The following is a 15,438-nucleotide window of genomic DNA, read 5'->3' as shown; positions in this document are numbered from 1 at the left end:
TCCACTCCAGACACATTGCTATGTTTGATAATTGTGTTAGCCGTGTCGTATCGTTCGACACGATTTATAACGCGTGTTATGCTCGTGTTGAGGCAGTTCGACATATTTATAGGGCTATTGTGTACTCATTACTAACACAATTCGACATAATCGACATGATTGTCTTCAAGTCATGTGCCGTTTACGGCACTAACCCATTGATGCTAAACAGGAACCTATCGCGCGATTGGTTATCTCAAGAATTGTTGGGCCCTAACATGCAATTAACGTGGCAAATTACAAGCGCGACATCAGGTGAGCTACATTCAAACACAAATGCCACCAGCGATGGCGGGCGGCGATAACAATCAGCGGTGGGTCAGGGTCGACAATGATGATGGGCTGTTGCGGTTGTGATCCTCGTGCGTGGCCAGCATATACCGGGGATATTAAAAATTCTATCTACGACTAGTCCATATGGGTTATATGTCTCTTTTATCCGGTCGAATCTCGTGCTAGACAGCAGCCGAACAACAGATACGATGAAATCTAAACATGGGCCCGATCGAGACCGAACAGTGCACGAACGTTGTCCATGGACAGGCCGACACGAGCCTGCCCGATGACGACTCCTCCGACGCGACGAGCGCAGCGGCGTGCCGATAAGTCCGGCCAGAGCCAGGTGTCGCCGACACAACCGAGGAGCCAAAGAAGCTATCGATGTTCGGCGCGTTGCGGCACGCGCCAGTTCCTTCCACCTACCACCGCCGCTACTTCACTGCCCCTCTTCTCTCCACCGCGGCCAGGAGCAGCTCAGCTCGCGCACGCGCTCCCATGGCGGTCTCCTCGGTTCGAATTGCGGTCGTCGGAGACGTCGTAAGTCTTCTCTCCCACGTTCGAGTTGTTGGGTTGCGCACTTGGGTCATCGGGAAAGGCCTCGTCTTTCTCGGTTTTTAGTTGCGATCGGATGTTGGGATCCTGTTATCGATTTGTTGGTTTTGAATTTCGTTTTCTCCGAAGCATGATCAATGGGATCTCGAGGAAGACACCAAGGCGCTCCATTTCTTGAAGGTACCCTTCGTGAATGCCCCTGCCCCTGTGATTTCTCGTCTAGTTCTTTTCCGAAGATTTGTTCTGGTTGGTGAATAGCTTCTATCTGTCTATTAGAAAAAGGAAAGTTGACTTCTTTTTTGTTTTGTTTTGGTTGGTCTTCTGTAATTGAGAATACAATTGGTTCAACAGAGAAAAATGCACAAAGGGTCATGTAATTTAGTAGGACAGAAGGAAAAAAGAACTCAGAGCATTTTGCTTTTGCTGGTCAAGGAGACTGCTCATTGGCCTAGCACATAAAATGGAATCGTTTGGGTAATTTGTCTATATTTGATAAATTCAAATTCCAAAAGAGAGAATTCTTATGAGGCTACAAGAGGTTTAAAGGCTTTAGATTGGATGGACTTTGGTCCCTGATGAATTTAAAACCCCGGTTAAGGATTCTGTTGGAAATTAGCGGAGCATTCTAAAAGTATCTCATATGCACTGCGGCATGATGAAGCTTGAGTTTGGCTTGATTGGTATGTCTTAAGATGTTTCTCATCAGAAAACCAAATTCAAAAATCGTGAGACAGATCTTGTATATGCTTCCTTTTAGATTTTTAGTATTATAATGATCTTTTTCGTGCATTACAAAGGTGTGATGCTACCAATAGGCATATCGTAAGCAATCTACTTCTTAATGCTAATGCCTGAAGCAACAGGCATAGTGTATAAATCTAAATGACTTTTGAGTGTGTCATAAAACTTATCTTTATCGTGATTTCTTGTGGTAAGAGTTTCTCCTTGTGGCGGCTATTTGATTTTTCCTTCTAGTTTATGTTACTTTTTCTACTATTGGTTACTACAACTTAGTCGTATCGAATTTTTAGCCAGAGTCTCCTTTACCATCTAATACCTGTTTATGCTTGTGGATTTGTAGCCGGATCTGGTGCTCTTCACAGGTGGCAGCCTTTTCCTTCATTCCTAATCTACCTGTTGTTGTCTATTGCAATTCTTCCTTCCTGTTGTTTGGACTATAGGTCCCTCATGTGGGTAAGACAAATAAGAGCACATCTCTTGTATTTTGCATGGATAGATAGAATTAGATCGATTTTATTCCATAGTTGTGTTCTAAGTGTACAAAACCTTGGACTGGACCGAAAATATTTTCTTTTTAATCCCTTGGCCCAAAAGGATAGGATACAACTGATTGACACATGAAGAGTGCGGAGAATTTGTGAAAATATGAAGAAGGATCTCATAATCATCACCTGTAGGCTGTACCACCTTAGATTGAGACATTTACTAAAGAGGCATCAATCATCATGGTCGAACATCACAACTTTTTTATCTTCTCTTCCTTTTTTATGTGTCAAACTAATTGCTTAAATGTCGATCATTGTTAGATCTCCTTTCGTGCCAAGTGTTTGATGCTTGGGTTGGGTGATATTGTCTTCATTCTTTATCAGCCTTAAGTTCTTACATTCTGTTAAATTTTCTTTAAATCATTGATTATGCTATCTGATCAGGTGATTTTGGTGATGAGAATGTTGAGGTGGTTAGAAGCGTTGCTAAGCTTGAATTTGCAAAAGTAGTAATTTTGGGAAATCATGATTCCTGGTTCACTCAGCAATATTCTGGAAAGTAAGATTAAAACGTACCACTTGTTGTGTGTCCAAATTTACATGTTTTTGTTGTCTATGAGAATTTGCATGTGTTGCTACTTCAAAGAAACAAGATGTTTCTCACCTTCTGGAGTGGTGATCCTGTAAAACCTGAAATTTGACTTTCGACTATGGAATATTGTATGATATGTAAGGCATGGAAGGAATTTATTCTTTGTGCCACATAACCTCTGCCCCATCTCCAGATATCTTTCCTCCATGTTTTGTATGAATGGTGATTCAGATGGGAAGTAAAAAAAATTCGATAGATGTTGTTATCACTTGTTTCTGACTGTGTTTCATAAATATCTGCAATTTACCTCTGGAAAATGAGATTAATGCGTTGTCTTGCTATGTAGGAAGAAGGATGCCATTCAACTGCAGCTAGAATGGTGAGTTTATCTGCCTCTAAATTATTTCAAAGTATGGAGATATTCAGTTTTGCACCCTATGGTTATGATCTTTGTCATACACCATCCTGAAAAAATGACAACAAGCTATTCGTAGATTCTAATTATGTGGATTCCTTGTCACTTTCCTATGATGGGATGCTTGTCCTTGCTGTTTGTAACGTACTTTGACAAGTCTGTAAATAGGCGAATGTTGCGGCATTCACTTGTCAGCAAATTCTGAAGTCCTGTGTACAAAGGGCTGGGAAAGGACCAGACGAGGGGAAAGGAACAAAGTTAAATAACTCTTGTCTGAGTGAACAGAGTTCATTAAGTGTGATAGAGTTGGGCAGGGTCCATATGGCCAATATAAATATATGGGAAAGTTTTTGGATTTCTGTGGATTCATTTAAGTGCATACATAGTCTGCAATTCATCCTATGTATGAAAACGCCCTAATATTGGTAATTTCTAATGCTTTCTTGATGATCAGTCTTGGAGAGGAGCATGTGGCCTATCGGCGATTGGATTATCCTCAATTTAAGTTGAGTGTTGTCGGTGGACGGCCATTTTCTTGTGGCGGTGAGAAGTTGTTCCGAAAGAAGCTCCTATCTGCAGGGTCGGTGCCGTATTTCCCGATTTTTATATCATATCCGCAACCTGAATTTTTTTTAATTAGATTTTAGCGTCAGTCCCATTTAGCATGTCCACATCAGCTCTGCATAGTTTCTGGTAAAAAAAAATGCAGTATTTCTTGCTTCTATTGAGGATATGTAAACATGATTCTATGTCGCAAGTTGTAACTTGGCAACTTTGAGTATTCTTTCAGATTTGGAGTTGAAGACATGGATCAAAGTACTCGGAGAATCTATAAAGCTGCCGTGGGGACTCCAGAGGATCATTTGGTTATATTACTTGCCCATAATGGACCTACAGGTCTAATAATGTGCCATATCCTTAAAGTTAAGTATATTGTGGTCATTTTAATTGATCAGGCACCAAATTTTGGTGCAGGTCTTGGATCTAATATTGATGATATTTGTGGAAAGGATTGGGTCGTTGGTGGTGGCGACTATGGTGATCCAGGTTAGCTTTAGTTCTGGCAGCTGCAGTTGTGCTCTGATTCCAAAATAAATTTAAACTGCTTTCCATATGAAAAATTATCCTAATGCCTTCATCTCAGCAGATTATATTCAATGTGTCAAGCCAGCATTGCTGTCTTGCTTTGTTCTTTACTTGCTTTGATGGGTAGCTTAGATTGACTTGCTGTAGATTGCCTTCAAAAAGTCATTTTTAGCAGGCACTTATGAACTGCGCATTTTACTGCAATGTTTAGTGGCTTTTATTTTATTTTTTTTCTGATGCAGACTTAACTAAAGCCATATCCGAGCTAAAAGAGAATGCAAAATTCTGGATGCCACTGGTCATATTTGGCCACATGCATAAAGAGCTTGCACACGGTAACGGTCTTAGGAAAATGATAGTGGTGGGGGATGATGGAATTATATATCTTAACGGGGCCATCGTCCCTCGTGTCCGAATTTTGACTAGTGAGCTGACTGGGAACACAAGTCTCAATAGCAATGAGGCATCGCATTCCGATATGGGTTCCGTGCGAGCTTATACTACTGTTGACATCTCGGATGGAAGAGTGACCAAGATTGCAGAATGTTGGGTCTCCGTTGTCGGTGAAACGACCAAGCTACAAGAGGAGCACATACTTTTAAGCGTTGCATAATGTCTGTCATGTTAAAAGTGACATCTTATTTATTGGCTGCCCTCTTGGCCGGAAGTATATGCCCGGCTTTGATCAGATATATAAACAGCCTTCCCCTGTTAAGGCTTTTGTTCTTCTATCTGGTATCTAATGGTCCTTATTAGTTGCTTTGGTGCAGTTGTACGGGAAAAGAATGATCCAGAAACTAAGTCGCTTGTGTGCCTTGTAACTATATGAGATCAATGAAAGTGTTTTAAGTTGACCAATCCATTGCTCTTGTCATGGTAGTCATCATGCTAAATCTTTGCGCATAGACATAAACTTTTGCCTCCCCTGGCTCATCTCTGGGCATATAATATGTTTGGCCCATGAAAAGGTAAATTTAGTCACATGAAAGTGATCATGATTTTCTAGACTTCCACGGATACTATACAGCAGAAAACTAGAAGGTACCACTCCAACTCCATAATTGATGAATTGCTTTTCTTTTTCTTTTACTTTCTTTGTAATAGTTGTTGTGAATCTGTCGCACTTCCATCTTTAGAGAACATGTAAACAAAAGGGAGGAGGCAGCATTCTGTCTTTGTTCGTCCTTTAAAGACTCTTGCTTTCATTATGAGTGCACCAACTTCCAAGCACCCTTTTATGGGCTTTTTGACCCAATCTTTTTCTTTTAGACTAAAGTTCCACTCTTACTAGATAAATCAAGAAAAGAACCACATCATTGATTGGCAAACCCCAATAGCAATCCAAATCTCTTTTTTAATTATTCTTGTGTTGCAAGGCTCTCGTCTTCTTTCTGACCAGGCACTTGCAACTCTCTCTCTCTCTCTCATAGCGAGTTGGGGTTGCTCTGTGAACCATGAGGTATTCAATTCGGCAATGTGACTATGATCTGCTTAATCTAGAGTTTCAAGTAAAAGACTGCGATTGATTGATGAAGACAAGGATAGAGCTAGGAGCTCAAATAATAGAACCTCGAGGTCCCCTATTGATGGAAAGACTTATCCATTAATTATCCTGTGTCAATTATCCATCTCTGCTCCATTAATCAAAGATCTCATCACACTCAGTCAGTACTCTCTATCGACCCATTTTTTGGAACTTTCGTGGCATGCCTTGTGTCCATTCTTTTGCCCTCTGTATGTGTAATCTTTCACCATGATGAAGCACCCTGATGTAAATTTGGATCATTTTTTTAACTTTTCAGATATGATTTCAAATTAGTATTAGTTGAGATTACGCATGCGGTCAAAGAACTATTATTTATAGAAGGATCAAACCTTTTCCCCATTGAACACGTTTATCTCATTGAACTGGAAGCAATCATACACCAGTCAAACCAAGGAAAACCAATACCATGCACTTCCTCGTATGTATTCAACATAGACAGACCTTCACTTACACGGGGTTTCTTCAACATAGAATCTTCTTTTGCTGTTCAAGAAGAGAAGATGGAAGAATCTGTGGAATTCAACATTGGGGGGCTAGCTTTGGTAATTTTGGGGTGGTCATGTAAAAGTCGAATGGAGGAGACAGAGGTTGAATTGGATTCGATCTCCAACAATTCAATTCCTCTTTCGTTTTTGTGAAAACTATAATGACTAAAAAATGGAAAAAAAAAAGACAAAAAAAAAGCATGACAAGGAGGAATGTCTGACTTCTGACAATTGCCTGACCCCAATGGATCCCAGCAGCCTTTGACCACATCTCAGCCGTCCATCCCTTGCCTCGACGATTCCTCTTTCATCTTTAAGAACAATCTGTTCTGCATAATTACAAATTTAAAACAGCACTTAATCCTTTTTCCTGATCTTGATATCGCTACTGTTTCTTTGAGTTTGAGCAACAGTTAGATGGGGTTAAGCTTAATCCGATGGTTTATATGGAATCGGATCATGCTTTCCACTATTCGTTTGGATAAAAAAATTTCTTTTTCCATTGAGTTAATCAGTGGAAATCATGAAAGCAATCACTCTCGTTCTTCTTTTCTTTTTCGTTTTGATTATACAATTCAATCTGCTCTCTTTCCCTATTCCTCATTTGGATACGAGCTCAAACACCCACTATCTCAAACTCTCATTGCAGCTTCATATGGACAGATAAAAGAATGACATCTCAGTTGCCATCGAGTTAAACTAATGAAGGGATCGATCTCCTTGTCTCTATCTTTTCCATTTTTTTTTGTGGGTCTTTCTCAGTTTCTAAGAAGGGTTTACACTAAATAAAAATATCTTTATGATGGTGTCCTTAAATCAGAAGAAAGAAACAGGACAGTAAACAAAAGAAATTAAAAAGCAACTATTGAGATCAGCAAAACAGCTCTCTGAACCCATGTTTCCATGTGCTTAAAAACCTGAGAAAAAGTCTCTGTTTCTGCTGAGACTCTCTCTCTCTCTCTCTTTCTCTCTGTTACTGTGAAAGAAGAGTCCTCCAAACACAGCAACAACAAAAATTCCAGCTCAACCCCGCCTTGATCGGATCGACTCAATTCATTGCCAACCCCAACCTCTTTGTATAACCTCTGAATCGCCATCTGTATTCACTTTCCATCCTTCCCAGGTGAAATAACAAAAAAAAAAAAAAGGAAAAGCCCAACAAAAATTCTTCACAAACCAAAAGGAAGGCAAAAACAAGACACCCATAAAAAGAAACAGCCTCCTCAAACTGTCCGAATATCACATACCCAAAAAAAATACTGAACCGAAAACCCCGCTCATCTGAATCTCGCGGAATTTTCTCCAAACAGAGCCTCAGAACATTTCCAGGCCATTTTCCCTCTCCAACAACTTCTCTCCAATGATTTGATTTGCAAGTTTGCATTTTTCTTTAGAATTCCATTTTGTCTCTTGGCGTTGATGGGAAATGTGACTTCCAATGTGGCCGCGAAGTTCGCGTTTTTCCCGCCAGACCCACCGACGTACGATGTGCTCAGAGACGAAGGTGGGAAGCTGCTGTTCTCAGGGGTCACGGCCGACAAGAACATGGACGTCCACATGCTCGACACGAAGGGTGGCAACAAGATCGTTGCCACTTTCTGGAAACACCCTTTTGCCAGATTCACCCTCCTCTATTCCCATGGCAATGCAGCTGATTTAGGTCAGATGCAGGAGCTCTTCATTGAGCTCAGAGCGCACCTCCGTGTCAATATCATGAGGTATTGCTTCAAATTTCTGTCTTTTGTTTGTTTGTTTTTTCAAATTTATTGTTGGGAGATGTTGGTTTTTGGTTTTTGGGGCTGTTGAGTCAATTGATAGGCGGATTGCTTTGATTCTTGTGTTCTTTTGTTGGATATGTTTCCACGCTCTGGTAGATATCATTGGTTTAATTGCAAGCCTCTATACCTCCTCCTCATTTTGGTGACTGATTTCATGGGAGCTTATGTTGTTTTCCTCCTCCATGCTTTGTTTCCCTGTAGTTGATCTGTTCTTGATCCTAAGGTTGGTAAAAGTTTAGCTTTTTGAGAATATATGCTTCTTATATTAGCTAACGGTGGCATGATCATCCATCACGAGAAATGTTTTTCCCAGACGATGAGCATGATAAAGAGCGGTTAAAATTTCGATCACAATGATTTGCAGCGGAAACAATGAAGGGTTTTCTTGACGAATGGTGACAGAATATAGAATTTGCGAAGAATGCTTTATTTGGTTTCCCAAATCAGGTTTTACCTTCTGTTCCATCGGTTTTGGTTGCCATCTGTCCTCAAACTTTTCATGATATGCTAAAGCTCGACTATTAAAGGAATGAATATGCTGGCGATAAACTGAAAATTGTACATCTGGGAATCCTTATGCTGGTGGCGGTGATGACTCTGAGAATCTCTGTGGAAAAGTGTACCTACTATGTGTTTTTTCAGATTGTATCAGTTTTTGTTACATGATACATATGCAGATGCAGATGATGGAGTTATTTGCCCCGATAACTAAAACTTTATTTGATTATTTACTGGCAAATTCTGTTGTTTGCAGCTATGATTATTCAGGTTACGGCGCCTCCTCTGGTAAGGTAAGGATTCCTCTGCGTGTCAAATTGTAGCCATGTTGCTTTCTTTCTCTATTGAAAGGAATCATTAACATGAGCATTTTCATGTTAGTGACTTGGGAAAACATGTTATGTTTTTAAAATGGTTCACTCTGATAATGTGATGTCCTTCTTCCAAATAGGAATTTTTTTTCTTGCAAGTCCTTCACAGCCCGGTCAATGAAGTGGGTCGTGTCGGAGCTGACCTATTCACATGTACCATTACTATTCCTTAATATTAAAATGTCCTATAGTAAAACCAAGATCTTTTTTTTTGCTTGCGAACCATCTCGCAAGAACATAAATGACTATGATCATTTAGTTTAGATACGGTGGATTGTAAATACAAACTTTTGTTACACTAAATGATGTCCTAATAGTGGTTGTTTATGCTAATATGATAGCCATCGGAATTCAACACTTACCACGACATAGAGGCTGTTTATAATTGCCTTAAGGGTGAATACGGGATTAAGCAGGAAGATCTCATCCTATATGGCCAATCTGTTGGAAGTGGGCCTACACTGCACTTGGCTGCTCGATTGCAAAAATTGCGAGGTGTTGTTCTTCATAGTGCCATACTTTCAGGCATACGTGTCCTTTATCCTGTCAAGATGACTTTTTGGTTTGACATATTTAAGGTAAGTTTTATCAATCTGATATTGTATCTGCATAGAAAGGTGCATCTTTTCTCGGGCTCGAATTGAGGAAGTTATTCCACGTTTTCCTTTTCAGAATATTGACAAAATACGGCATGTGAACTGTCCGGTTCTAGTCATACATGTAAGTTTTTCTTTCTCATTACTCCAATAAACTTACTTAGCCATGTAAATTTCTCAATGATGCATCGGTTATTCTCCGTGTTCTTTATCTGTTGTCCTTTTCTTTTTTAGGTTTAGCAACAAAAAGGCTTGTCATGATTCTTTGCAACATTTCCTGCGAAGTGTACTTTTGCCTGTCACCCCAATTATTCACAAGAACCATGAAATTTTCATGATCATGACATCTCGAAATTTACTTGCCTCCCAATCTGCTTTCCGCTTTTAAGTTTTTGTTTCATAGCTATCTAGTCTAAGTTCGCAAGCTGGAATTTGGAAGATAATGAAATCAGTACATACATTTTACAGTCCAGTTACATATTGCCAATGTAATATGGTCATCATAAATTCTTAATTCAAGCTGCTATTATATGGTAAAGGTAACTTCTGTGGTTGTTTATTCTTTGACTCATTTGATGAAGAGATAGGTAATTGGGGCTATCACTAATTCGAAATATCTGCAATAAAACTTCTTTTAGAATGAGTAACACTACAAGAGTTAAAGCGGAGCGGTGACAAGATTAATTTGAACTTTTGTCTGTTTTCAGATATTTGTCTATTATATTAGATTAGTCGTATCCTAATAGAATTATAGGGCGATATGGTCGGCAAAGTTTCTGAAGCAGCGCTATCCTCTGGAGACGTGGTTGACATTATACTTCTTGCCTAAAGAGTGTATTATTGTATGCGTTAAATAACTTAAATACAACTCATGTCATTGCTGGACCAGTTATACATATTTGAGATTGTCCAATGTGAGAACATGTTGACTTATTTTAATAGCTGTTATTTTATTGTTTGGTACATTTTTAATCGATGCTCTTGTTGAGTGCATTTTCACCATGATCTGCCTCAACCTTGCCTTCATTTCGGTCTTCCCTTTACTGCGAAATTATGTAATTAGCAAGTTATTAAACATATTTATGTTCATTCATTCTGGTTTCACTAAAGAGTGACAAGCTTTGACTTCATTGATAGGTGGAGACCGTCTTAGTTACTTTTTTCTGTAGAATTTATTGGGAACGCGAATGAGCAAAAACCTTATGACAGTAAAAGAACACGTGTAGATTTCCCAATTTTGATGCTAAAGGAAACAAACTCTTCGGTTTGCTTTATCTGTCAAGGTTGGAGTTTAGAACTTTACATTGAGATTTATTTACCAACTTGTCAGTTGTATCATGATCTCTTTGTGGCAACCATGTCACGTTATGACCAATAGGGTGTGGACAAAATTTTTCCTGCACTCATTCATAGCTCTTTATATGCTTAAATAAATCTGTACATATAACGGGGCATTGAATCCCTTCGGTCTGATTCGTTCCATATCCTCATTGTCTCACGTTCATTCTGCAACTGTCTATTTACTTTCTGTTAGTTTATTATATGCAGGGAACAAATGATGACATCGTGGATTGGTCCCACGGAAAACGCTTGTGGGAACTTTCCAAAGAAAAATACGACCCTTTATGGGTCAAGGGCGGGGGTCATTGCAACCTCGAGACCTATCCCGAGTACATAAAGCACCTGCGCAAGTACATGAGCGCGATGGAGAAACTTTCGCTCACGAGACAGACAAAGCATCAGCTTACTTCTAATTCCAGCATGACGGAAGTCAAACATAACAAGTGCTTGAGATTTGGAAAGTAGACCAAATTGATGATTTTTCGAACATATTGAGCCGATATAAGGTATTGCCCTATGCAGAGTATCGTCACCACCGAGAACGAACTTGAATGTCTCGTTCCCGTAATGCTTGGAAATTAGGTTGCGCTCGCTGGGCTTGTTCATGTTTGCATCGAATATGGGGTGATATGAGAACGTGTTCAATTTTGGCTCTTGCGCATGACTACGAGATTCAGAGTGATCTTGATGTGGGTGTGGCATGTTGTGTACGGGTAGCATAGTCTGAGTTTCATGTAAGGACTAACATCATTCTTAGAAAAAGAAATGCAGAGGTTACGTGCAATTGTGTCTTTCATCTCCTGAGCATCCATCTTCTCTAGCTCTGTTCTTCCCTGACAAGCCTTTTGACACGTGCAAGAAGTTCCAGCAAAACTAGAGATAAAGAAAGAAAAACCCTTGCAAGAAAGAACAGCGGCTTGCTTGCCTTTTTGCATTGTTCAACATCATTTCCTAGCTTGTCTTGAGAAGGCAAAACACTTGCCTAGATCGAGTCCGTCGACCGCGCGAAATACTCGCCTAGATCGAGTTCATTCAATGGTGATCAAGCTTAGTTAGCTGAAGTTGTCCATGCTGAAATTTATAGGATTGTCCAATAAATTGCAGCATATGCAAACCTCCTCATGTGCACATACATAGTTTCAGAAACTGTTTCAAAAGCCCTTGAGTCTCTGCATGACCCCTAAATGTGCAGGCTTGGGCCTCCTTCTGTATTTGTTAATAAGATAAAGATTGTGGAGGGTAGATGCAAATTTTTTAGTGAGTTTCCTTATTTTTATTATTTTGGAGTTGGTAGGCGGAACTTCTTGTTTTTCCATTTTCATTTGATTTCCTTTGGAAACACGTAGTTTCAAAAATAAAATGAATAGCATCATCTTCTTTTTGTCAAAAGTCCAATTCCACTTTAGCTATCCAATGAGGATTTTACAATGGATAATTTCCTCATTTCTTAAAAATTGTTTGATTTGATTGGCTTGGCCATCGTATACTGAGGGGGTAAAACGTGCTTAATATTGATTAGTTAGGCCATCATTGGAGGAATATATAGATTGATTGAAGTACTTGACTATAACTTTTCAAGGTTTTCCACCCTGTTATGAGAAGTGTACTGAGAATGGAATCCTTTTTGCGGTCCCTGCCAATGTTCAAAGAATTTAATATTGGGCAAGAAGAAAAATTTAAGCTATTACATGCAACATGAAGAGAGAAAGATGTTCAGAAGATTGTTCATAAATTGGATCATGCATGCACTCAATCGAGTCGAAAGGTTCGAATGTTTATATTTTAATAAGAAGATAGCGACTCAACTAACTACTCTCGCTAATTATATATAAAGACCGTATGACTAAAATTCCAAGCGAGCATATATCTATTTCTCGCGGTTTTAGAGACCAAACATAATTTGGTCGCTAGAAGTATCTATCTCGTATTTTTGGGATAATTACCAGGAAAAAATTCGTAAATTTATTGTATAGATGCTAATTTAGTACTAAATTTTTTAATTTGGCCAATCTAGTCTTAAATCTTTTGAAGATTTGCCAATAAAATCCTTCTAGTCAATTTTGATTGGAAATAGCTGACATAGCGGTCCAGTCAGTATTAGTCGTCCTAAGTGGCACGACCAGTGATGATGTGGACGATTTTTGCAATTTAAAAAAAATTTCTTAATTTTTTCTTTTTCTTTTTTCCCTATTTCCCTTCACCAGCCGCCAGGCCTTAGTAATGATTGGTAGAGGTCGCCGGCCATAGGCAAGGCCGGCGAGGACCGCGATGCATTCGAATTGACCAATTTGAGAAATTTAGAATTAAATTGGCATTCGGACGATAGGTCATGACTTCTTTGGTGATTTTCTCTCGAATTTCTTGTAGTGAGAACAATGCAAAACAAAACAATAAGAATTGACGGTTCAAAAGCGCTAAATGTCTCAAAATATATCTAAAAATGATCTCAAGTATCCTATGCATGGATTCATCTCCATGACGATATCAAATTGGTAATCTTGGATCCAACAACTACTCTAGCTTTCACTTAAACTTTCACTAAACCATAAAATTACTAAACTTAATCGATTACTGAGCTCCACGATGTGGAACGATTAAGCCTCTAAGTTAAACCAAGTTGGCATGTGGTGTTCCCCATCAAATCTCTCCTTTAGCACATGGATTGCAATATTCAAAAAAATTGCTCGTCTCCACACAAGTGGGAAGCAACAAAGCCAACTTTGATGTGTCCAAAACAAAGCCAAGGATTAAGCACTAATCAACATTAGTTAAGCCGCGTGAAATGGGTCTAATCGGTTCCGGGTTTATTGCTAATTGAGCACCCTTTTATAAGCTAATAAGTCCCAACCATAGTCCAATGAGACCTTGCTGGCATCTTTGGATGTACTTCTCCATCGCGTACGTAATTTAATCATGGTACGACTCACATGTGCATAAATATATTCTTTGGCATCAAGAGATCGAGTGCTGTTTTTTTATAATCAATTTTTAAATTTTTATTTTATTAATTTGCTATATAGTTTAATTCCATCAAACCCATGAGTGCTTCCACAGCCTACAATTGGTCAACCTCTAATTTCACTATTCCTAGATCCTTTACAACTAGCATTGCGACGATTTATTTAATTTCCTCTTAATTAAGAAATTAATTTTTGAAAAAAAAAAGCAGTTTCATATAATAGATGGGAATATTGTGGCCGATACTGTCAAGCGATAACAACCGACAATTTGTTTTTTTTATTAAAGGGATATGTCTATATCTATCTGTCTATTTTAAGATAAGAGTGAGCATTTTTAAATTTTCTATTTGGACAATATGCACATATTATTTGATGTTAAATGTAATCTAGCTTTCAAGAGAAAAAAAAAAAAGCAAAATTAGCCAAAGAAAAAAGTTATTATCCGCTTTACCCTAAACCCTACTCTCGGCGAAATTTCTTAATTGTCCATACAGTACGACAATCAAGTCCATCCTCATCTCGTTTTCTTTTTCTAAATTTTACTTTTAGTAATGGAAGAATAGCAAAAGGTTATAAAAGAATGAAAAGAAATCGCGCACACGCACAGTGCCCAAGTTAGTTTATATTATTATCAGGCCAAAATCATCGTCGTTTGTCTCGATGTAAACTTTTCAAAATCGCCCTTGCGATATATAAGACCTGCTCATGAAGTGACAAGGCACTTTTCGTAATGCATAACCGCCCCGGTTACGTACTTTCCATTTATGCATAATCATCCTACTACGCACACGCGCTTGGTGCATGCCTCAACCCTAATCGGACCAAAGCAAAAATACATACTACCCATTTGTTAATTACATGCGCTTTTATCATTTCGTTCAAGACAATTACTTTTTAGTGTAGAAAGTAAGTAATGAATTTCAATTTTTAAATGGAGGCCGTGAATCATTTCACCATGTACATATCAATAAAATGGAATTTGAATTGTAAAAGTGAGTAGTACATTTTATCAATTGCATCAACTTAGAAGTGATCAACTTTATCATCCATTTTACAACCCCCCCAAAAAAAAGAAAAAAGAGGGACTTGGCCTTCAATATTGGACCAATAATTGGCCCCTTCTATACCAAAAGAAGGAGCTCCATCCATGAAGAAATTAATTAATAATTATTTTTTAAAAAATAATAAAAAACGAGGAAAACCGACAAATAAAAGGGATCAACAAGGAAAAAAGTACGGAAGGAACAGAGTGGTCCCCCACACGGTCGATGCTGACATGGATCTCCTAGGAGGGGCGGGGAAGGGGGGGGCAGAGATGTCATTTCGCCGCAAGAGGGCACCCCCTTCTTTCCGAGTTTCGGCCGTGTTACTTCGCTTCAGATTCCGCAAAGAGCCAATAGCAGATCGAAACGTGGCGGCAGCACGGTACAGCATTGGAGATTCGAGGATTTGTCACCTTTGATTTACCATTTATGCCCCTCGATCACCAAATTTCGTCATGCCAAGGTGACAAAAAGAGCTACCCGATAACCGGGAGTCTGTCTTGGATTCTTAGTGGTAGTTACCGATGGTACCTCACCATAGCAAGGAAATAGGCTTTACGACTAGGGCCGGTCCATCTGTCCAGATGTATATACCTGAAAAGTTGATAAGATTGCGTTTATTATTTTAATG

At 39.0% G+C, this 15,438-nt stretch overlaps 2 protein-coding genes across 5 annotated transcripts; both read left to right on the top strand.

Annotated features, from left to right (window-relative positions):
* Positions 1 to 550: 550 nt before the first annotated feature.
* Positions 551 to 5,047, top strand: LOC115677415 (uncharacterized). 3 transcript variants are annotated; one of them, XM_030600581.2, is made up of 9 exons: positions 551 to 855; positions 1,000 to 1,050; positions 1,952 to 1,973; positions 2,541 to 2,655; positions 3,035 to 3,067; positions 3,558 to 3,683; positions 3,894 to 4,000; positions 4,079 to 4,150; positions 4,432 to 5,047. In XM_030600581.2, exons 1-9 carry the CDS (start codon positions 700 to 702, stop codon positions 4,800 to 4,802), a joined length of 1,053 nt encoding a protein of 350 aa, XP_030456441.2. In that variant the 5' UTR covers positions 551 to 699; the 3' UTR covers positions 4,803 to 5,047. The 3 variants fall into 3 exon arrangements, with proteins under 3 accessions (XP_030456441.2, XP_056176838.1, XP_030456442.2); XM_056320863.1 differs by having other exon boundaries at positions 706 to 855; positions 1,956 to 1,973; XM_030600582.2 differs by lacking the exon at positions 1,952 to 1,973 and having other exon boundaries at positions 706 to 855.
* Positions 5,048 to 7,096: 2,049 nt separating this feature from the next.
* LOC115677353 (uncharacterized) lies at positions 7,097 to 11,600 on the top strand. 2 transcript variants are annotated; one of them, XM_056320864.1, is made up of 5 exons: positions 7,097 to 7,938; positions 8,753 to 8,789; positions 9,209 to 9,445; positions 9,540 to 9,587; positions 10,998 to 11,600. In XM_056320864.1, the coding sequence occupies exons 1-5, from the start codon at positions 7,640 to 7,642 to the stop codon at positions 11,139 to 11,141; spliced, it is 765 nt and encodes a 254-aa protein (XP_056176839.1). In that variant the 5' UTR covers positions 7,097 to 7,639; the 3' UTR covers positions 11,142 to 11,600. The 2 variants fall into 2 exon arrangements, with proteins under 2 accessions (XP_056176839.1, XP_030456367.1); XM_030600507.2 differs by having other exon boundaries at positions 7,103 to 7,938; positions 11,012 to 11,600.
* The last annotated feature ends 3,838 nt before the right edge of the window (positions 11,601 to 15,438 follow it).

The sequence above is a fragment of the Syzygium oleosum genome, unplaced genomic scaffold (assembly GCF_021117445.2).
Source record: "Syzygium oleosum isolate NSW1041296 unplaced genomic scaffold, Sole_v2.1 Sole_v2.21, whole genome shotgun sequence".
Classification (NCBI taxonomy): Eukaryota; Viridiplantae; Streptophyta; class Magnoliopsida; order Myrtales; family Myrtaceae; genus Syzygium; species Syzygium oleosum.
This window is presented reverse-complemented; position numbering and strand designations above follow the sequence as displayed.

What these genes read in the sequence shown, in the direction of transcription:
- LOC115677415 (XM_030600581.2), top strand. Translation starts at nt 700, where the DNA reads ATGTTCGGCGCGTTGCGGCACGCGCCAGTTCCTTCCACCTACCACCGC. An exon ending in ATTCAACTGCAGCTAGAATG is followed by an intron (nt 3,068 to 3,557) that starts GTGAGTTTATCT and finishes CTTGATGATCAG; the next exon opens with TCTTGGAGAGGAGCATGTGG. An exon ending in TGCCCATAATGGACCTACAG is followed by an intron (nt 4,001 to 4,078) that starts GTCTAATAATGT and finishes ATTTTGGTGCAG; the next exon opens with GTCTTGGATCTAATATTGAT.
- LOC115677353 (XM_030600507.2), top strand. Translation starts at nt 7,640, where the DNA reads ATGGGAAATGTGACTTCCAATGTGGCCGCGAAGTTCGCGTTTTTCCCG. An exon ending in TTTGGTTTGACATATTTAAG is followed by an intron (nt 9,446 to 9,539) that starts GTAAGTTTTATC and finishes TTTCCTTTTCAG; the next exon opens with AATATTGACAAAATACGGCA. An exon ending in GTCCGGTTCTAGTCATACAT is followed by an intron (nt 9,588 to 11,011) that starts GTAAGTTTTTCT and finishes TATTATATGCAG; the next exon opens with GGAACAAATGATGACATCGT.